Source organism: Rhea pennata, chromosome 2 (assembly GCF_028389875.1).
Source record: "Rhea pennata isolate bPtePen1 chromosome 2, bPtePen1.pri, whole genome shotgun sequence".
Classification (NCBI taxonomy): domain Eukaryota; kingdom Metazoa; phylum Chordata; class Aves; order Rheiformes; family Rheidae; genus Rhea; species Rhea pennata.
The window spans coordinates 159,679,385-159,702,700 of record NC_084664.1 but is presented as its reverse complement, the minus strand read 5'-3'; the positions used below and the strand labels follow the sequence as shown (position 1 = coordinate 159,702,700).

Here is a 23,316-nt window from a genome sequence, read left to right as displayed (position 1 = left end):
AAAATAATTCACCAAAAATTGGTAATAGGTAAATCACTAGAAAACTTGAAAACTGTGTTACTTTCAAACTCATACGCAAAATTTAAGATTTCTTCTTTCATGATTTCTTTTTTTTATGTATTATGTTGTTTCCCCTATGGTTAGTTGTATGTGTTTGCTGTAATGCATCAAATTTTCTCTGTATTTGATCAGTGTGTGCATGGTAGCTGCTTTGCACAACATGAAGGAACAAAATTCTGTTCCTCTTCGGACTTCTGATTTATATCTAAAACTCTGAATTGTGTATCTGGTTCTTAATGTATGCTAAAACTTCATTATTTTGGTTTTCTTGTTCCTCTGACTTTTCTGACTCAGCAGTAACTTTCCCATGTTTTGATGGTGTGTGCTGAACGTGTGGCTTTTGGTACATTTGGTATCAAATACATTGCATTGTATTCATTTACTGGTAAGTTGTACCAGTTTATCAGTAGTAAGCAATGCCAATCTGCTGACATATTCTCTTTTATTTATGTACTATATGCCAATACATAGACTGATAGAAAATACCAAACTCTAAGAAGATGCATTTCTTCTAGGTTTTGTTGGGTACTGCAATCTGAAGTTTAATTCCCATTATACATTTGTTCTGCATAACATGTTATATATATTTTTATATCAGTAGATAGTACAAAGCACCGTATCTCTCTCTTGTATTTTTAAAATACTTAGCTGAAAAAGGATTTCTCAGACTTGATATTAAGTTTTGTTAAAGATATTAAGTAGTTGCTCTGGTCACTGTCATGGCAAAGCACAAGCTTGTATCCTTCTCTATTCTGCCTTAATATTGTAAATATTAAAACTAACTTTAAATTATAGACTCCTTGAAATCTATATTGTGATATTTCACATGCAATTTCTTTCTTTTCCTGTGAACTTCATTGAGTTTTAAGTATATTTTTATTTTATTAATCTTCTAGGGCAGAATATAGCAAAATAATTTTAAAAATTATTTTTTGTTTAAGTGTTAATATTTCATTTGGAGTATTTTTCCCCTCTTAGATAAAATAGGTATAGATTTATTGGAATAAAAAATTGTATTTGAAAGGAAAAAGTAAACTGATCTAATTTATTCTTTTTCTAGATGGAATCAGTGTTAGTGGACTTCCACTTTCCAGTCCTTTCCGACAGGTTGTCAAACCACGAGTAGAGACTAAACCTATTAATCCGCAAGAAGGCAGCAAAGCTGGCGACTTCAGTCACGTGAAGGTAACTAAGTGGCACCAAAACAAGTAAAGGATTTGTTTTTTATTGTACTGCACTATGGTTTGGTTTGTGGTTAAATTTAAAGGAGTCTTTTCCTCAATATGTATTTCCTTTTTTGTTTTTGTAGGAAAGTTTGATATCCTGTGTTTGGATTGTTATGTTAAAACTAATGAAAAAGTAACCCAGGAGCAGGGCGCGCTGGTCATCAGTAGGGTGTAGCCAGGGAACTGTCGGGGCTTCTCGTCATGCTGTTTTCTGATACTATATCCTCAGTAGGGAAGTGCTGCTTTAGAAATTGTTGGCTTTCTTATATTAAAATGTAGTGAAGGAGTTGTACCTTAAGAACATTTGGGGATCTAAGTCTTATCTTCACACCTGGAGTAGTAAACCTTTCAGAAGTATTCATGTAAGTAATACAGTGGAATAATTGAGAGCGCCAAATAAGCTGCTGTTTGTTTTTCTGGTGAAGGTCTGAGCTGTTGAAGATGTAAACTTTTTATTTCGAGCAGGGAAATAAGAACTTTATGCTGGTCAGATTTGCAGAAGATATAATTTAAGGTTAAAATAACAAAGCTTGTCAAAAATGTAACATTTGTCTTCCATATTTTTGGAAAATGTTGTGCATGCTGTTAAATATTTGATAGATTTCCTTTATGGATCTGTGTTGTGCATTAATTTGTTCCACCAGAATTTAACTTGAGTGTTATATTGCATACTGAAATATTTTGCTCAGCATATCTTTGGCTGAGACATGAACGGTAGCTTTGTGTCTTTTGCTGTATCTCACTTTACATGTGAACTTACTTTCATTACTGTAAGGTTGTTTACAACTCTGATAAACAGATGAAGGTGTTTAATTTATAAATTTGTTTCTTTTGGGCCATGAGTACTGCTAATTCGTCATCATTCATTTCTACAGTACAAAAATGGTGGTGATAGTGAGCATCTGAGAGATGATAAAATACTAGCGAAGCTTTTCCTGGTCTTGCATAGCAAGGTATTTCCCAATTGCTCGTCAACATAAATCAGCATGATTGAGAAAAAATTCGGGATGCACAGTAGTAAAGTGGTCATCATTGATTTTTAATTAAATTTAGAAATGTATGGAAACTAGAATTTCTGTCCTATAGAAAAGTTTTGATATTGTGGAAGCAAGGGGAATGTTATTTTGAAATTGGAGTAAAATTCCAAGAATGTAGACTCTCAGTGCACGAAATACATTGAAAAAAAATCCTTTTGAGCACTTTTTGCTTGTCAGACAGTTCCCTGGCAACCGCAGAAATACAAGCTCGCAGTAATCTCTGTGATGGTATTACAGGGATATCGGAGAGCTTTAGAGCAAGAACTTGTGTTTTCAGCAGTGTACAGCGAAGCTGCCTGGTGGAAACACAGGCACATTTGATTCCACTGTTAGGTTTGTGGGGTGCATTTTGATTTAATTAATTGATGTTTTGTGATGAAAGCACCATGAAGGTGGTCAAAACCATATTCAGTGGAAAACACACGTTTTATCTGTGTATTGAGCCTGACTTATATGACTGTTACACAGCTACCATAGCATGATTGGAATTAACACTTTGCTGTGTTTGACATTGATTCTAAAATCAGCTTAATCACTAACATCAATTTTTGGTGAAGTATGTTAGGTAGAGAAAATCTATAGAGAATCAGCAGGAAAATATAACTCAGGGTGTCAAACATCCAACAAAATAAAGCTGTGCAGGCAGCCTACAAAATTATGTTTCTAGTTACTTAAATTATGAAATCCAGATCACGAATTTGCAATGGAAATTGATCAAATAAAAGCATGATTGAGTTTCTTCCGAGATCTATAAGCTTTGCCTGCTCTGGATAAAAAGAGAGAAAACCGCAATGAGGGTGTCACCATCTGTAGGATCACTTACTCTCATAGTTGATATAATTTTAACAAATCTCTGTTTTTAAAACCTTCATTTGTATTTACCATGTTACTGTATTTATAAGTAATAGTTGTATCCCAGTTTGTACTAATTAAACAACCACAAATCAATCTTTTGATCTGGTTGAATTAAAAATGTCTATGAAGTTCAGACCTACTTGGAGTGTCTTAGAAGTACTTTTAGATCCACCAGACTCTCTACATAGTGAAGTCTACGTGTGTGTGGACAAACGCAGATGGTACAGGCCAAAGGACAAGAAGAAATTACCTGTCATAATTCAATTGATCGCGTTTGTCTTTAGATGACTATGTTACATTTGACTTGTAGTCATTCTGCAATCAGGTGTTATATCCAGCTTTTTCTGGCGCTGTCTACTACTGCTGTTTATTACTGTCTGTTTACTTCTGTCTGCTACTTCTGTCTGCTTACTTTGACAGGGCTCTTTAGTAGAAAAACAACTGACAAGAACCAGCAACTTAAAGCCATACAAATTCCAGTTAAAGAATCAGGCAGTAATTGTGAATAATTGAGTCAATTAGCCATTAAAGATACAATCAAAATGTGTTATGGTCTAGTTTTCTTGGCTGGCTTCTGCTGGATTTGCTGCATTTTTTCAGAATATTTACTGCCTATTTTTCAGAATATATGAATCTATGTTTGTGGACAGATGTAAAGGCTTTTGCACAGAAGGAACATTGCTGTCTGAAGTGTAGCGACCTGGGATATATAACAGAGATGATCCAATGTTCCCTTTGACCCTGAATCTGAAAAACATGTGATATTTATGAATCTTTTTGAATGACCCAGAACTCCCTTAGAAGAGATTTCAATTTCCTTCTGTTGCTGCAGAACAGTCTGGACATGTGGGCTATTGCTGGTGCCCTGCACAGTGCCTTTGGTGACTGCTTGATTATATTTTAAGGTTTGCCTTGTAACAGTCAAGTTAATTAAAGTGGTTTGACAAGGACTAATACGAGAAGCAAGTGGGAGTTTTTAAGTTAAGAAACAAGATAAACCTTAAACATTTGTTGTGAAACCTTAAACCTGTGAAATCTTAAACAAGGTGTGAAAATGCTCTGCTGTCATTTATGACCTAGCAATAGGTGTCTGTCATGAATTTTCAGGATAAGTAGTTACTTTTCCATCCTAAATGTGCAGAAGCTAGTCTTAAAAAGTAAGATGAATCTTTGCAAATGAAAATTGATATAAATCAGTATTACTCCTGTTACTGTTTCTGAAATGTCCTTGTTTAGATACTTAGAAGCATTGGTGCTTAAGCCTTCCCTGCAAACTTGTTTTACTTACAATTTTTGTGCTTCAGAGTGCTGGAACACTGAATATTGCCGGTATTGCGGTTGAACTTCCCTGCAGTCCACAATTTCAATTTTGCTACAGGCTGTCTTCTGATAAACCAGTCGCTGGCTTTTGGAAATGACTGTTGTTATAATGATCTCATAAATTCAGTATAAAAGTTGCTTTCTGACCTCATGATAAAGCCCCTGAAGCTGAAAAGAATATCACAGTATAATATTATATTTGGATACACTCCTTTCTACTGTTCATTTCTGCATAATTGTAACCGTTGTCTTAAAAACCGAAGTCATCCCAGGGTACATGAATACTGCAGGGTGAGTTAGTCTGTGCTTAGCTCTGCATTGCTGTGGTTATACTGGTACACAAAACGATTTGTCTTAGGGCTGAGTTTGTTACTTTTTGAGTAACACTAGACTGTGTTTAGATATTCGACTATTCTATGGCTGAATGCAAAAGCTGCAGAAAAAGTTAAACAAGTATCATCATCTCTCAGCAGAAAATGTGTTATTTTTAACCTAGGGAGTTTGGTACTGGATTTCATGTGTGGAAGCTGAGTTTATTTGGCCTATTCTAGCACTTCACAGTGGTGGAAGAAATCCACCCTCGCTCCATACCATGTATTACAGACTTCAGGCTTGGAGAGATCAGTTGAATCAGTGTGAATTTGGTCATTAAAGTCACAGAGTGACCATCATGTAAAGGTAATTTACTGGTAGTTCCTATCTGTCACCAGATGAAAACAAAAATTATCTGTCAAGATGTCTTGGTTCAACACAGTGATCACGAGTTCTTTAAAATAAATCTTCTGGGAGTAGGAAATGCTGCGTGACCCTAATCTGACAAAAGACCAGTTCACACATTGAAAGGGAGGTCTTTTATTTGAAAGAAAATGTTGAAAGTATCTTGTGGATTTTTAAGAAATCTTGATTTAAGATGTTAACCATTGACCTTCATTAATGGCCATTTGCTTCACAAGACTATGGACTGGTTTATAATTTAAAAAGGCCTTAGCTGACTGATAACTGTATGTCGAAACTTGTATGTTGAGGAGAATTTGCCTCTGCATATGAAAATGAGATGGAATTAAAGAGATTGAAGTACAGAAAAAGAGATGTAAGTAATCTAGAAGAACTGCATTCCTATACTATCACTAAGTGGTAGGAAGTGTTAGAATAAAATGTGAAGCTATATGTGCACTATCTTTAGTGTATCTTTTCTGATTCAGTTGATAGTGTATTAAAATGAGACATCAGACTTATTTGGATGTTGTCCATGCAGTTCTCAGGCTATGCTCTTTTAGTGTGGATGCTGTTAACTGAGACAAACTTTATTTTGTTTACACTTTAAGCTTAAAATCCTTAGACCTGTAAGCCTTAAGTCTATAGGCTATAGACTATAGGACCCTGGAATAGAACAAATTTTTAATGGTTCTAGATCCTACAGAAGATAGTGGGAGATTTGGATCTACTTTTAAAATTTGGATTGCTTTACTTTTTTAAATTATTTTTTCCCCTAAGTGTGACTTTAGGAGTGAGATTTTGGGCATGAAAGCTTAACCCATGTTAGATGTTCTGCTTCCACATGCCTTGTTTAGGAATTGAATAGTATCCTTGGAGATGCTGTGGCTTTGACTTGCCTTTTTTATTGTTGTTCTCCTTCAATATTACACACATCAGATCTTAAGAAAGAAAAAAAGGAGGATCCAAGCCTGACTCTGATCTTTGTTTCACTAATAACTCTTCAAGCCTGTAAAAGAGACAATAATTATATAGAAATCCAAATCGAAGTACTTCCCAGGTTTATTTCTTCCAACATCATCTTTTTTTTTTTTTTTAGATTGGTTAATTGTGATTTGTGAGCTAAGTACCCAAAAGCCAGTCACATTTACTGAACTCTGGTTGGCAGGGAGCCAAATCAAGCTTTGCCAGGTCAGCAAGGTGCTTTATGTTGCTTCCCTGACTAAAAATAGCAATTTCTCCTGTGACAAAGAGAAAAATAAAAGTGGATTTGTTCTGCAAAAATGAGAGAGATTTGAATTCTTGGTCATTGGGTATACCAGGCAAAATTTGTTTGTGATCTGGCTTTGGATGAAAGCCTGCAGTTTGAACAGTTTGGATCTAACTTCCCTGCCCTGTTTGGCAGTTGATTATATTCCTTTAGGAGCTTTTTGGTTCTATAAATAGTTTGTCGGATATTCAGCACTCTTTCTGCTCCCCATGTGCAAATTGTTGCATCAAGAAATGAACGCTCTGTTGTGCCTTGGAGATGGTTCTCCCTCAAAACATGGGGAAAGTGATGGAGCTACTGGAGAGAGTCCAGCGTAGGGCTACGAAGATGATCAGAGGGCTGGAGCACCTGCCCTACGAGGAACGGCTGCGAGAGCTGGGCCTCTTCAGCCTGGGGAAGAGAAGCCTGAGGGGGGATCTGATCAATGTGTACAAGTACCTGAAGGGAGGGTGTCAAGGGGACGGGGACAAACTCTTTCCAGTTGTCCCGTGTGACAGGACAAGAGGCAATGGGCAGAAACTGAAGCACAGGAAGTTCCCCCTGACCGTGAGGGGGAATTTCTTCCCCGTGAGAGTGACGGCGCCCTGGCACAGGTTGCCCAGAGAGGTTGTGGAGTCTCCTTCTCTGGGGATCTTCAAGGCCCACCTGGATGCAACCCCATCTACCATGCTCTAGGTGACCCTGCTTGAGCAGGGAGATTGGACTAGATGATCTCCAGAGGTCCCTACCAACCTTACCCATTCTGTGATTCTGTGAAAGTATTTTACCTAAGTATTTTTCCCCAATGCCACAGGAAAAAATAAAATTGCTACTTTCCCCCCCTATTTTGAATGAATAAGATTAATTCGTATCACTTGGTATTCTACATTCAATACTATCACTGCTACAATTTCCATTCTGAATGGTTTACAACTTTGTATTTTCATTTCTGCAATTTATGAGGCGTGGAGGAAATACTTAAAATTTTGTCTTGCTTTGATAGCAGAGTTCGGATAGAATCACTATCCGCCTGTCAAAAGCACTGTTTTCTCAAGGCTTTTATTCATTGTCACTTGGTGAACAAGGTATGATAGTCTATTTATACCCAAAGAAATAGTTCATCAAGGATAGCTGCAGCAGGTGCAGTCTTGTTTATAAAGTACACTATATCTATCTATCTTTTTGACCGAAGATGAAGAAAAATTAAAGTTGACATCAACACAATGAACAAGGTTTATGGGAACAATAACAGACTCCACAGGCACCAGAGGTTCGTTGCCTGAAGAGACATCCATTGCATCTTGGTCTTGCTGTTCAACTGCAGTAAAATCCTGCTGCTGTAGTTAGCATGTGCCGGCTGCTCCTGAGACTGATGATTTCTGGTAGCTTTATCATCAGCTTGCCAGATTACACTGGAGTCGCTAGTATAGTCAGTGTGCATCGGTAGCAGACAATGTATCTATTTTTTTTTTTCTGAATGTTCCGATGTTTTACACTGGAAATATGTCAGTCAAACAAGTGAGGGAAAGGAGGCCCGACTGAGCATCCATTATAACTAGGAAGGTAGAAGAACCCATTTGGGGATGGGGAGATGACTGAAAAACATACTGTAAAGTACAAATATCACTGGATTGTTTATCAGTGCAATGCTAAGAAGTAACAGGTACTCTGCAGCGCGCTCTGTGGGCAGAATAGCAGTGGGTAGTTATTCCTCTAATGACTTTATGGTAGAAATTTTGGAGTGGGCTTCTGGAGGAGGGTTATGCAGGAGCTAAATGGAAGATAGTGGAAGGTAGGATGGAGGGGAAGGTGACTGGGTTAAAGTAGCAGAGAAAAAGAACAGATGAGCTTATGGTGGCAACCTGAAGGGAGAAGAGGGTTGAGGCAAACACTGTTTTAAGTTTTGTCCCCGCCTCTTGAGAATAGGTAAGAGCAGGCAGTTGATCAGCCCTCTGAAGACTCTTATTTGCCTACTGGACTTAGTGCACAGTGAGCTGCCTTTTATCAGTGGTCAGTGTTCCCGTTTGCACTGTCCTCCGTTTCCTAACTGACTCATGTTCAGTCACAGCAGCTTCTAGACAGAGGGAGCTCATGCTTGTCTATGAGAAAAGGCAATAGGTCTGTGTCCCCCCGAGTACATAACGTCTTGTTCTGCCACACAAGAATTCTTCCAGGAAACATGGAGGACATTTGCATTCTGTGTAATGCAGACTTTTTCAATTGTTTGATATTTAGATTTCAATTATATTTTTTTTTGAAGATTCTGACTATTTTGTTCAAGGTATGGCCTAATGTATTTCCACACTTCATACTTTAAAAGATTTATGCACATAAATCCAATAATTTTACCCATCTAATTTGTGGGTGATGATAACATACCTCAATATACGTTATGTAATGATGGGTCGAATTTTGCTAGGCTCCTTTTCCCTAAACTTGTCATTGTAATTTCTGGTTGACTGTAGCCTTTTTGCCTGGACCGAAGGTGTGTAGAACTGGCTGTGAGGAAGGCAGTTGCTCTGGTGGGAAAACATGGTGGCAGAGGCTGAAAGAGACCAGAAAATAAACCTGAGCAGAGCAAGTGAGAGGGCAGCTCTGATGGGTGGAAGATGTAAAGGATCTCCAATGCCTATATAAATTGATCAGCTATCTGATGAAGTCATTAATTTGTATTTGAATGTATATTCAGGATTTTAATTCAACACCTGTGAGTGGGAAGTTAAATACAAAGAGTATCATAGAGGTGCTGTCTTATCCCAGGTAATTATAAGCACTAGTAGTTTCATAAGCAGAAAACTAATAGAAATAACTACACAGTTACTCTGAAGAAAGTGTCTGTGTCTGCTGCACTGGAGATGATGCCCAGGAGAGGACTTGTCTGGCAACTCCTGTTGCTCTAGGCTGGCCACCATGGACTGTTTTATTTATTTTTTTCTCTCTCCCTCTTTCTCCTCCTCTTCTATTCCTCTCACAAGGTAACCTTGATGTGAGTGTATGCAATCAGTTACGGGTCCTGCTGATAAAGCCTTGCTGCATGTGCACCCTCCAGACTTTTTTTTTTTTTTTTTTTTTTTTTTTTTTTTTGGCAACAAATTCATTTCTTTGTATCTTTGTGTGTCTTGTTTTCTCCTGAAAATAAGGGAGGCTGCTTTGTTATAGCTTTGGAAACTTGCTACTCGTTTTTCCTAATTTCTTAGTGATTTAGTTAGAAATGCAAGTTTATATATGAACATATGTTATTTCCTGTGAGTTGGTAATACAACATAATTATTAGAATCTAGTATAAATCTTCCTTTGCAATGATAACAGACAGCCCTGTCTCAAAAAGTCATTCCAATAGACTTAACCAAATGAGCTAGTCAACAGTCATTTATTGTAAAAATGTAGTTTGTGAGAAAGGAGGTGTACTTCCTAAATGACAGTAACTGAAACACCTATTCGATAGATGTAATACTACTTTCGGTGCTGTGCAGGAGTAATTGAGGAACACCATCTTCCTTTACATCCAAGAATGGCTATTTAGACTCACATTTCATTAACCACTTCTGGTGGCAAGCACGATCTCCATCTTACTCATACTCATTTCTATAGGTGCCGCTATTAGCACTTACTATTTACACTTCTTGTCCAGTACTTCCTGCCAGATACCTTCAACCCATTTAAATATATGGATGAAGAAGTGGAAAGGAAAGGATAATTTTAGGTTCTTTTCCCTCTCTTTACATTCTGTGACACACATCTAAAGCTTAGTTCTTTCCATGTGGGATGGACAAGTTCAGAAGGTAATAATCTAGAAATTTGCTGCTGAAGTTTATTTAGATGCTAAAATATTACTCATTGTGCAGATGATGGTCTCTTCAAAAGTGTTTATTGGATCTTTTTTGAGATTCCATAGGTTTTATCGACTAAATCTTTTGCTGTGGTATACTATTGACAAATAATAAAGAGCAGCTTTTCTGGAAGCTGATTTTAAACTTCATGTGCGATATGCAGGACTTTCTCACCAGTATAACTATGATTTGTGTAAAGTTACTCACCTTTTGTGTTGTTCTTTTGCATGTAAATCAGCTTTTTTCCCCTCTATATTTGAGAATGAATAATTCTACAAGAAAGCTGAGTTTTGTAAATTTTTCCAGTAACTTTATTTTTGAAATATTCTGAATTTCTCCATTGCAAGCACAGATCTCGTTTATGCATGGAGGTTTGCTCTGGTTTTTGGGCAACTTGCCAAAGGAGTAAGAGTGCGTCTTAATAGAAAAGCTGAATCTTTAGATAGCACGTCTTCTGTTTGTTTAACTAAAAGTGGCATTCTTAATAGCTGCCTTACCCAGGAGTATGAGAAAGGGAATGAAGTTTAGTAATTTATCACTGTAGGGACTTCAAAAGAGTAGGTCAAGTGCTGTAGTTTTTGAGCAGAAGAAATTGGAAACGCAGAATGTGATAGCTGTAATTGATGTGAAGCCATTTTTGAAAGGGCACATCGGAATCTGCTTTACCAAGTTTGGTTTCACCTAGGGAATTGACTGGATAATCATCACAGCAAGCTCCACATTTACTGTTAATGGGGTAAAACAGGTTTTAAATGTCATACTTTGCAATTTCCTAGTAAGGTGGGTTGGCTTAATATTCTAGTTGAAGGATTGCTTAGGAGAACTCTGTTTTTTATTTGTTTAAGACTTTCCACTGGTATCAGTGAGGGTAGCTGTAGAAGCAACACAGTCAAGCTTTAACATAGGCATTATATTTTTGTAGAGCACTAAGAATAATATCATGTTAACTTTATGGATTGTTCAGTGGTGAAGTCTGACTCTTTGTTAGTGAAAGTAGGCCAATTCTGTGTTTAAAAGCCAAAAACTATGTTTCCAAAAACTGAAAAATGATATAAAAGGGTCAAAAGTAGGGGAGAAGAAAAATCCTAGTACCAGAGAAGAAAAAGACAGACAAAAAAAAAGTGCTATTTATAATATTGTTACTTGAAATAGATCCATGTTATAATTCATCTTTTCTTAGCTGATTTGTGAAACTGGTTTCTATACATTGTTGTTAAACTGCTCTTTTTGCTGTGTATGAGAATTACTCATGGTGTGAGAGGAAGAAAAGATAATGAAATCTATTATTATGTGGAGAGGTGAAAGTTTAGGAGTTCTGAGATGCTGTTTTGTTGTAGGGTCAAAAGGAATGTGATAGATTTTTCTGTGCGATTAATTTAGAACTAACCTTATGTACGTATACACTTACAGTAAAATGAATTTCTAATGTTATTAAGTTTAAATGGAATAAAAATTTTGTTTTCTGGTGATAGAACATAGTAGAGAGATATTACTACTACTGCAGTGGAAAACTCATTCTTTTAAGTGATACGTGTTGCTTGTGCCTAGAACATTTTCTATACCCTTTGACTTGGAGATCTGTAGTTTGGGGCTATATTAGTATAAATGTTAACTGATTTGGATGTGTATCAACTGACTGTAGCCATTACACATAGTGAACATAATATATCATTCTCTAGAATTGTATTTTTAAAATTGGAGGACTCATGAAGAGTAGCTAATTTTAAAACTGAGACTCTTAAAGCATATTATTGATTTAGCTAAAATAGGGCTGAGCAAGAGAAAAAGACAAATGACTAAAAGCAATTAAAATGCATGATCTTTAATAAAGTAATTATTTGAAGCAGGGAGACTTCTAGACTACTTAATGGCAAGAGTTAATTCATGTATACTAATTTATTAGTATTACAGTTACGTTATGTCTTTGCATAAAATGATCAGCAAACTGAGCAGCACATTTCAAGTTCCATAAAGAAAAGCCTTGTCTAGATTATGGCATTTCCTGAAAATCCACTCACGCGTTTGTTAAGCACTGTGCAAGCGCAAGTGAAAGACAGTTGCATTATTACTGCTGCCGTTTGATATAGTGGTGGACAGTCCGGAGAAATGAGTAGATGACTTGTCCAAGATCACTACAAAGAAGTGTAATTGGGAGTATTTCGAGTACAACCACCAAAAGGTCCTCTCTGAGGAGGATGAGAAATTGTTGATGGAATCCTTTTTCTTTATTAAAAAAAAAAAAAAAAAAAAAAAAAAGAGGCCAGAAACCCCCCACCAACAACCACAACCCAACCCCTTTATCTTGGCTGCTGGATGAAATTTAGCAGGAGATATTTTCTCTGCTTAAAACCTTGATATTTTATTAGTTGCAAAACTCATTTCTAGATTTCTCACCTGCCAGGCGCTTGTTTCCAGTGAGTAATTATCTATGCCCGTTTCTCAGGAGTAGGAGTATTTTCCTACTCCTTCTTGGTCTGATGCTCTGCTGCAGTGCTCTGGTCAAACCAAACCCTCTCTCTGAGTTTATCTTCTTGCTTCGCAGCCCTCTCTTGAGCTCCTGCTCCAGCCTAGAATAGGAAGGAACAGCTACAAATGGAGAACAAAAGAATTTGAATACAAAAAGATGGAATATTAACCGTAATATAGTACACATAGTGCACTGTGCAATCATACGTTGATATGTAATACACTCATAAAGCAGAAACAGACTCTATCATGAGGGCTGGATGCTACTGTGATTATCACAGAGAAAAGCTGTGTAGTGGCCTAAAGAAGCACGTTATCGTGATGCTGCCCATCCATCCTGGGAAAGTTGCCCCAAATGATCCATCAAGTCTGATCCCAATAAATCTCATTCAGTGATTCCAGCATCAGGCCAAGAATTCTAAGCTGGAACATGCAATTTTATAGGGTCATCGAATGTTTTTAAAATATTTCTGTGTCAGAAAACGTTACTTTAATAGTTAAATACTGAGGTCATTCAAAAGAATGCATTTTATTATTAGACTTGGTTTGTCCATGTTCAGTTCCCACCACTGGATTTTGAAGCAGGTAAAGGGCCTTCTAGTGCTGGACATGTTTTGTCCACTTGTTGTTAGTGAGCCCCTATGAGTCCAGTTATTGTTGAGATTTATTTTGGACTTTTGCTTATGAGGGAGAGATCTTATCCAGAAAGTGGGAGAATGTTGCCTTTTCAGCTGTGTGATATTTTTCCAGAAGGTACTGTTTTTGCTCTTCAGGCTGTTTCTCTGTCAAGTGCTGAAAACGGTTTTGCAAATTTTTGAACATGGTACAGTTTTGAAACTAACCTTTTGTGTTGCTACCATCATGTAACTGTAATACAGAAGTGTATTCTGATGATTTGTTTACTACAAAATGAGTGAAGTGGTTTGATTATTGTAACTGTTCTCTATGCTTTGTATCCAAGAGCATTTTAAAAGTGTGGGCCATGAGTCCTCTAGACTAGATGGATGAGAATCGGAAATGTTAGGCAACAGTTGGATTTTATCAAATGAGGGCAGTCCCTCATGCTCCAAAGGTAATGTTGTTACAGTGTCTTATTTGTAAAAGTGCTTAGCATTTGAATTCAAAAGCACAGCAGTCAGTAAATGGTCATTTTGCCAGGGGACCTTGGTCCTCCATGTAAATCAGGGATGATGGTGTAAGTACGTGGTGAACAAGTTGCTGCTATAGTATTTTTTACTCATTGAAGTACTTTGCCACGTAGAAAATTCTGACTTTCTTTTTGAGGAATCTTGCCATCTGTTGAGTACCTTGTACTAACTGAATGTGTGAAAGTCAGTATGGTTCTCCTCATGTTCTCTTCTCCTTGTTTGTTCAGCTTACAGACTTGCAGCATTATTCAGGAAGAAAACCAAACTGTATGAGCATTCAGCTTTTTAAGGGTTTGGAAAAAAAATGGAAATGGAAGTCAGTCTATAGTTGCATTTGTGGTGAGCTTTTATTTTACATCTTAACTTTCAACCTCTCTGGATTTATCAAAATCTCACTATATACTTAGTAAGGGTTGTGCCATGTATGTTCCTAGACCACAGTGTAAGGAATTCATTCAGTGTAGGGTTCAAAATTCAGTTTTTCTCAGGTATTTTAATATGCAAATGTGTGAGTTAGTTGACAAACACCTAAAACAGTGGGCAAACACAAACTTAATGTTAAAAATTGGCCATTCTGTTATTTTATTTTTATTTTTATTCTTTTTTTTTAAAAAAAAGCCAGTTTCTTTGAACTCTTCAAACCGGCATGCCTTATATTAGATTCACGGCCTTGCAAAGAGAACCAAAAAGTAAAAAGTCATTGGAGTTTTCTCAGTGGATGAAGATTAAATTGTGATCATTGAAAACTGCATTGAGTCTTTTTACATATCTTGAGAGGCAACTGTTCAGTTCTTGTCCAGTATGCTTTCCCTACAAAATATCTGAAATTTCTGAAAAAGAAACCTGCTTTAGGAGAGAGAAACCCTCAGATGTGGGGATTAGAAAAGCAGTGGAAAATGTCCTTTGTAAATTTGCTCTCTGAGAAAAGAACAGCTGGTTCAGAGAGATTGAAAGCAAAAACCTCAGCATGTTGCAAAATGGAGAACGATTAATCCTGTTTGCTCAAATGGTTAATGTCTGCAGTGTAGTGAAACATTTCATTAAAATTTTGTCAGACACGCTGAAGTGTTACTTGGACTAACCTAAACAAATGTGATGGATTGGCATATGAATATCTTGCAACATCACATCTCAAAGGAATTTCACAGTTTTTCGAACTTCTGTTCATTTTTTTTCCATTTTTCTGCTTCATTCCTCCTATAAAGGAAGATACATTTTATTCTGGTAACTTAGCTCCTGCTTTTTTCTTTTCTTTTTTTCTTTTTTTTATAAATGTATTACTCAACTTTCAAGAATGGCTACATGTTTAGAGCTCTAGTAGGCTTTTTTTTTTCTTTTAATCCTATTAAGTCTTTCATTTTAGCTCAACATACAAATCAAAAAGAATAACTTGAAGGTTTTCATACTTGTGTGTCCAGGTAAATAGGTTGCTTTTTTTCCTTTTTTTTCTTTTTCTTGTAAGTATGAAAGAATTTGAAGAATAGTAGCTTCTGAAAAGAGATTTCTGTACAGTGGAACTGGAAATGCATTTCCTTGCAGTATTTTCTATCGGTTTTGTTGAGGACACTGATTTGAAAGCAATGAAGTGGAAGATAACCACTGCAATTTAGAGCTACTGGAGTGCTGCTCTGCAAGGGTGATACTCGTGGAGCAGGTTCAGACCTGGAGCGGCTGGATGTAGATGCAGAGGTGTGGATATTTGGTATAGGGCATGAGGAGTGCTGGGTTCTTGGGGGCTGAGGTTATCTGGAGGAACATGGGTTGACATGTCTTCAAGGAATATTATACTTTAGAATACTACATTATAATACTCTTTTCCGTAAGACAAACAGGGACCAAACGTGACATGACAGGTTGTGTAAGAAAAGATTTTCTAGTTACTGGCCTATTAAATTGAGCTATGCCTTAAGTTTTGCTCCATATTTGACTCCAGTGCATATTTGACCCCAGAGGCAAGGCTGCACCTATCTTATTGAACTGTCAGTGTTAGGTAAAATTTCACTAACATTTCAGTATTATTTGCCTCTCACCTGATATTCCACAACAGTGTCCACATTCTTAAAACAATTATTTTTTGGGGGTCTTTATCAGGAGTCTACTCTAACATTTATTTATTCAGGACTTTGTAGCAGCTAATGATGGTATCACCTATGGCAAATTGCTCCCTGCATTTTTAATAAATATTCAAGGCACAAAGTGGAAAGAAAGCTATAATCTTGCAGGGAGAATTAGTATTTTTCTACAGGTAAAGACTATTATTCTTAATAAAAAGCCAAACAAAATTAAGCTAAGTGCAAGTAAACATAACTGAATTGCCAAAAAACCACCTCCACAATTGCATAATTTCATTTGCTTTGTTTTGGGTCAGTTTTCATTCTTATTCTACTTTTTTTTTTTTTTTTTTTTTTTTTTTTTTTTCTGTCTAGTAACTTAGAGGACAAGATTGTGCCTCCAGGTCTCACCCAGACCTGTGTCGTTGTTTTGACAATAATGTCATGTCAAAGTGTCAGCGGCGCTGATACATGCTTAGGTAGCTGGGTCTATTTGTGTCGCTGGCCTTTGCAAGGCAGTCTAGTTAGAATTGATGGGAGGGTAGGTACTCTCTCTTGAAAATGCAGTGGCACACCTATTCTGATAATAATTTTAGAGGACATTTCAGTGTTATGGCAGTCCTGGCAAGTGTTAAATGCATTAATTCTTACGTCCGACCAAAACTTCAGGTGATATTTGGATAAATCCAAGCTGAAGTTATCACAGCATCCCAGCAAGGTGTTTTCTGGCTGCAATCTAAACCTCTTTTAAAGAAATCTGATTGAAAATCAAGCCTCGATGGGTGTCCCAAAAACGAAATTTCCTCAAGTTTTCCTACAAGGGGAAACAGCTTAATTTTCAATAAGTTTTCCTGTTCCATTAATATATGCTTGAAAATGAAGCTAAATTCAAAATTATAAAAATAATAGCTAGATGGCTAGAGAAGGCACATATAAATTATTTGTTCCCCTAAATGGATTACGCTTTTGTACATGACTTAATTTGGGCAATTGACCTCTCAGTAAATTCACGTATGATTGAGGGAGTAGTAGGAATAGTTAGTGTAAATTTTCCTAAATAGCTATCTTTTTTCATAAATTAACATTTTCCTTGACTATTTGAAATGGTCAAAGTTAAAAAATATTTATATATTCTAATTTAAGTGTTATTGGAAGGTATAATAAAATTTCCCTGCCATCTGTTCAGATTCACTCTTTGAATTTTAGCCTGGACTTGTTTCACTGATTCTGATTTTAAAAAGTCGAGTCAGAGTGGTTGTTGCCTTTGAAGTTAACCCGGCTCTTGGGTTTCACAGCAGCCAGGACTGAAGGTTCATGGTACAGTTTTTGAACACTTTGCAGGAGGAAAAAAAAAAATGCCAGTAAGTATGCTTCAAGTAACAATACTTAGGTGTAGAGCAGAGCTATTTGGACTTGCTGATTTTTTAAGGGCCATTAAAAACGGCTACAAGGTTAATAAGCTGAGATTGTTGCTTCAATACAGCTTTCGCATGCTTCTTGAGGGGCCGTTCCTTTTTTGTCTCAGAGGGTGTATTTTCGGGAAAATCATACAATTTTCATTAAATCCATGTATCAGTGCTGATGACTGAGGCTCTGAGGCACACCAAGCTACAAATAATTTGGAGATTGCAAGGTAAAATGAATTAATGCAGCATTATGTGTGTTAATTTTAAACTTATAATTGGCAGATAAAATTGTATACAAGCAGATAGATTAAAAAAAGGAAATATAACTTGCTTTTATAAATTGAACTGAAATACTAGGACTTACGTGTTTCAGTTTTACTTGTTTTATATTTAGAAAAAAATACTGTCATTATTCTACTACTTTCAGCTGTCATTTCTGTCAGTTCTTAATTTACTTTCTGGAGTTTAAAAATTTGTTCATTTAAAATTGAAAGTTGGCTGCTGTCTTATTACTGCTTCTGTTTAACACACGCTTGAAAATGTGCTACTTTTGAAGATACTTATTTAGATGAAAGCTTAAGTCAGGCATTTGAATATATTCTTTTCAGAAATCTATTTCAGTTGTCTGCGTAATAGGTCTTTCAATGTTCGTATTTTCCAGTTTTGACTTGAAAGTGCAATAACAGAATAAAACTGTTATTTATTTAATACGAACGTGAGGACTGGTTTGTTTCTGCTAAGTTATATAGAGTAAAAGGATTGAATATCTATACGAACCCTTATATGCAGAGAGTTTTGCGAGGCGGGTTTGGTCATTGTATTTTTGCGTCGAATGTTGTAGTTACGAAAGTTTGTGTGAAATTTAGCAACTGCGATACGGCAATTCTAGCAAAGCTTTCTGGTCCTAATTCACTACGGAAAATCAGTAGGTTACCGAGAAAAGCGGTATTTATGACTACTTACGAATATTTACAGCAATGCAGGGGAAGCCCAAGCCTGCTTTGACTATTTTAAGGCACTGGCGAGAGACAGGGTGTAAATCAGCTTTCCGGAAGTAAGAGATGGGCTTTGGGGCGGCGATGAGCATTTGCGTTGGCAGCGCCCTGTCTCAGGGTGTCACGGCTGGTGGCAGACCTCCCCAGAGGAAGGCGAAAGGCTTGCACGGCTTGGGGAGGGAGAGGAAGCGTCCAGCTTAAAGCCGGGGCGGGGGGGACTCCAAGCCCCCGTGTGAGCCGTTTCAGTTGTGTGTGGCTATAAATTCTGTACTGTTTGCAGACTTCTTGTCAGTTTGAGCGCATTTCTGCCCTTCCTGGTGCGATAAGATCCCAAGCACTGAGATTTTAGAGCGTTATCTGATCCATTGAAGTAACACGTCTGCAGGCTCATTTGCGTCGGCCTGTGTGTCGCTAGCATCACGCCGAGTGGCCCAGGGATGTTTTCAAAGCCACTCTTCAGGCTCGTGGCGTTGGTACTGAGGCGTATGAACGGCGCTGCCGGGCGATCGCCTGACGCAGAAGACGCGTGCCGTGAGGCTGCCAAAAGCTACGGCAAAAGCGACAAGAGGATGCAACAAAAAGGCGACAGGGAGAAGTGGGTGAAGTATGAGCCTCTTTAGGCTGGAAGGAGGTGATCCCTGATCTTATTCTCAGGAAAACTGGGAAGATAACTGAAATGCAAAGGAATTTAGGAGGAGCGAAGAGCTGCAGTTGTTCCGTTACACTGCAGCATTTTCCCTCTTACCCAGCCTGTTATTTGGTGAAGCGTGTACATTTGGTGAAGCGTAGAGAACTTGTCTTATTTCAAGAAACTAACCTCAGAGCTTGACATTTTTCAGAGATTTATCTCAGTCATCCTTACTGAATAACTGCATGTGCAGAAAACACCTTTCCTCTCAAAAATAATAAAAAAATCTCTGGCCAAATAGAATTCATTTGTTGCTCTCAATTTCTACGCTACCTTAAAGGTGGGAGCCTATATGCTGGACAGCTGCGGCTTCTTTATCCTTTGACAAGTCCATGATATACAGCTTTATTGTGAATGTATTATTTGCTTTATCAAGGAAAAAATAACACAAGTTCTTTGCTTAGAGAAGAGATGTGGGCAAAATGAAAGAAGAATGAGGGGTGAAATACTGGTACAATTTATAGCAATGGGAAATGGTAAATACATGTTCTCTTTGAGAGCTCCTCGGCTGCTTTTCTTTTGGGAAAACCAGTAACTAGTTTGAAGAAAAATTGTAGTAACTGAAGCACTATTTCATGTTTTATGCATGTGATTCCTTGTGGATATATTTAATAGAGTAATACTGGATTGGGAATTGAAGCAATATTAATGATTCTAACCACCAATGAAAAGAATTCATTGTCTAACTCCTAAGGTAAACACACTTTGTTTCGTGTGAAGTCGACATCTGATAACTCCTGTTGAAAAACTTAGAGAAATGTGTTACATGGCTTATTTGTATTCAAGACTGAAGGAAAGCCAGAAGTCTACTTGTAATTTCTGTTCAATAGCTATCTTTTTCATGTCACAGTTTCTGGGTGAAAAGGTTGATGTAATCTTAATTTTTAATTAGTGTATTCTTCTTGGAGCATCTCTTGTCTTGTAGGAAACCACTTTGGAGGAAAAAAATTACCAAATAGCACAGTATTCCCCTAAGCAGACCTCTTTTATTGACAGGGAAGAAAGGATAAATATGATATATTGCACTCTGGTCACTTATTGTGTTGTGGGAAGAGGGGAAGGGTGAATAATGGTGGGAATATTTGCTGTGAATTGAGGGAAGGGGGAAAAAAAAAGGTCTGTACCAAGATGAAAAATCGTCTTCTGTGTTACTGTCTTCATCAAAGCATCAGAATTTGGCTCATCGCTTCTATAAATGGTTGCTCTAAAAAAGAAAAAATGTGTGCTGGGATTGAGAAGGATATTTGAATTTTTACTTAGTATTCTCATTCATCTTCACTATGTTTATTTATCTGTGACCGCTTTTTAAATGACAGCTACAGTAATTTTAGAAATAGAGCTTGGAAAAAAAGCGTTCAGCAATGTTTGCCCTTGCATAGCTAGCTTTTAGAGGCCAAACGCAAACAGAAGGCACAATCTTCCACTTATCTCAGTCTTGAGATCATGCAGTTCGTTATCCTCAATAGAAACTTTCTTATTTTTTTATAGCAAAATTCATATGACTTACTAATCATTTACAGTTTTAGAATTCACTCTGTTCCTAGTGCACTTAAAGGTCTGGAAGAAGAACATGTGAACTGGAAACCTTGTGCCATTCCAGTTCATAGCGAATCATTCATCTTCTCTCCTTCAGATAAAACTTGAAGACAGGAGAGGGGGTTAGTATGTGGTATTTGGATGAAATAAGGTAGTTGGATGAGCCTAAAAGCATACATCTATTTAAAATGTATAAGATATAAATAGTCACCAGATGGCACTGTGACTGAGATTTAAATCAGGTAACTGTAAATATAGTCAATCAGATGTTGGAATGAACATTGGTTCTCTGAAGTTATTATATCAAATGATGAAGGTATTTTTTCCTGAGATGAACTTCAGCTGTACTTTTTCTTAGCTTCAGTAGCTAATGCTGAAGAACTACTTGCTTGGTTTGCCCAAGCAAAAGCATTTATGAAACTCAAGCCTGAAATTGATACTAAGGATTGATTTTAGAATATCTAATTAAAATATAGTATATTTGAATAACTTTTGAAATTTTGCTTTTACTTATAAGAGGATATATATAAAACAGATTACTTGAGGAAAGCACAGCTGTTCTGGTTAGACTCGGACGGGACTTGAGCAAAGATTTATACCAGAAACATTTACTTAAAGGGAAGTTCAGTCTGCAGAGGTTAGTTAATGAGTTATGCAAAGTTATACAATCATAGTGACAGTGTCCTGTTTAAATTTGTGGCACAAGTTTAATTAGAACTTGCATCAAACCCTTTACCTTTCTTGGAATAAAAGCATTATTATATATGGTAGGTGTTGAATTTAAGTGGAACAGGATTTACTTTCTTTTCCACATAGGTTTCATCCATTTATAACTGCAAGTATCAGTTATCCAAACTGTGTTTTAAAAGATGTCTAGCAGTCAAGTTATTGCCCATTTTCGTGGCTTATTCTATCATGAAACTTTCTGTTTGCAGAAAATACGAGTCTGACCAGATCCAGCTAGATCACACACCACTTCAGTGCTAAGCGTCACACTTTGACTGATTCAGTAAAAATCTTAGTGGCAGTAATGTCATTTGGCAGAGATGCGAAAGTCCTAGAGAGATATGGAATGGTACTGTCAGTGCTTACAGAAATTTTCCAAAAGCAGAATTTCAGAATTGTAATGTATGTGGTATGTTGTAATTCTTGCGTAATAAATCTATTAAAAAGATTAGAAGTGTCTAAACCTGAGAGAAAGAATAGATGCAGATGCCTAGTTGACAACAGACAAATCGGAGTGGAAGCGTTAGGTCCATCTGTCTTGCTGTCAGAGTTCACTGCAGTGAACAAGTTGATACATATCCTGTATGAAAACAGCAATCCTAATTATCCCAGGAGCTGAATTTCCTTGCCTGAACATTAATATACCTCTTACTACCACATAGTTTACTTTTCCAGTATTTAAGTTTTGTATGACAGATTGCTTTGTCTTACCAGACATATGACTTTAAGAGGGTCACAAATGAAAGAAGGGGTTGCATTTCCATTGTAATTCATTCTTAATCTTCAAGGAAGATGGAAAGTTTTTTCTAAAAAAATTATTTCTTTTTGACTGGGAAATACTTTTTCTTCCCTTGTGTTTTGATTTTATTTGTGAAAATACATTGATGATCTTGTCTTTACTGCTGAAGTACACAAATTCAGTGTACTTTAAACTTTGTTTAAATTTAGTTTCTTATTTTAAATGCAGGTAATACTTGTTAAAACTGAAAACTAATATTCATATATACACTTACAGAATAAAATCAAGTACTTATCTTACACAAGATTGCTGCAGACAACAGTGCAGGTGGGGTGCTGACCAGCTAGAAAGGAGCTTTGCAGAAAAGGACCGTGTGAATGACAAGTTGAACAGGAGCCTTACAGTGAAGAAGGCCGACTGCATACCGACCTGTAGCATTAAAAGTTTAGCCTGCAGGCTGAAGGAAATGATTGTTCTGCTCTTGTGAGATCACGTCTGGAATAATGTGCCCAGTTGGGGCCCTTCATTGCAGGACTGGCACTGATGTTCTGGAGTGAGTCTTGTGGAGGGCCACCATGCTGGAGAGGACATTGGGGCCCATGATGTATGCAGAGAGCGTGGGAACTGGGATTCTTCAGTCTTGAGACTGGAGAAGTTATGCAGGTATAATAGGAGGGTATAGAGTTAGGAGGGAGCCAGACTCGGCCTGGAGGTTCCTTGTAAAAAAGCAAGAAGCAGCAGATCCAGGATGGACCACACGAAATTTTAATTGGCTGTTAGGAAGCTTCCTGTTCACAGTGAGGATACTCAAACCCTGGAAATGGTTGCCCAGAGGTGTTGCAGAATCTCCATCTGCAGAGATGTTGTCATGACCTACTCTGACTTGGGCATGCTTTGAGCAGTGGGTTGCAGCAGACAGCCTGCAGAGATTCCTTCTAACCTGAAATATTTGATTTATGACATTACTGTCACTTTTGTTTGTGAAGATCTTCATAGTTTGTATCAATTTTTTGGACTTCCACTTTTTCAGGCAATAGTTGCTTATTAGGAACTTAGCAATCTGTATTTTCATCTGATAGTTTAAAGAAATGTAAACATTCACCTAATCAATGAAGGAAGCTCTTTTTTTTTTTTTTTTTTTTTTTTTTTTTAAATCTCTCAACCTAAATAGCCACACTGGTGTTATTGCACTGATACCAAAATGCAGTGCAGTTACTGCATAGATCACAAAGATTTTGACTTAAGGTGATGAAATGAGTAGCACATAAAA

At 37.1% G+C, this 23,316-nt stretch overlaps 1 protein-coding gene across 3 annotated transcripts in view; it reads left to right on the top strand.

The window, feature by feature from the left end:
- TRAPPC9 (trafficking protein particle complex subunit 9) overlaps window positions 1-23,316 on the top strand; it is a 454,651-nt gene that overhangs the window by 96,924 nt on the left and 334,411 nt on the right. For all 3 annotated transcript variants that reach the window (XM_062570665.1, XM_062570666.1, XM_062570664.1), the window contains one exon: window positions 1,121-1,245. In XM_062570665.1, coding sequence (XP_062426649.1) covers window positions 1,121-1,245 — 125 coding nt within the window. The remainder of the gene's footprint in view (window positions 1-1,120; window positions 1,246-23,316) is intronic.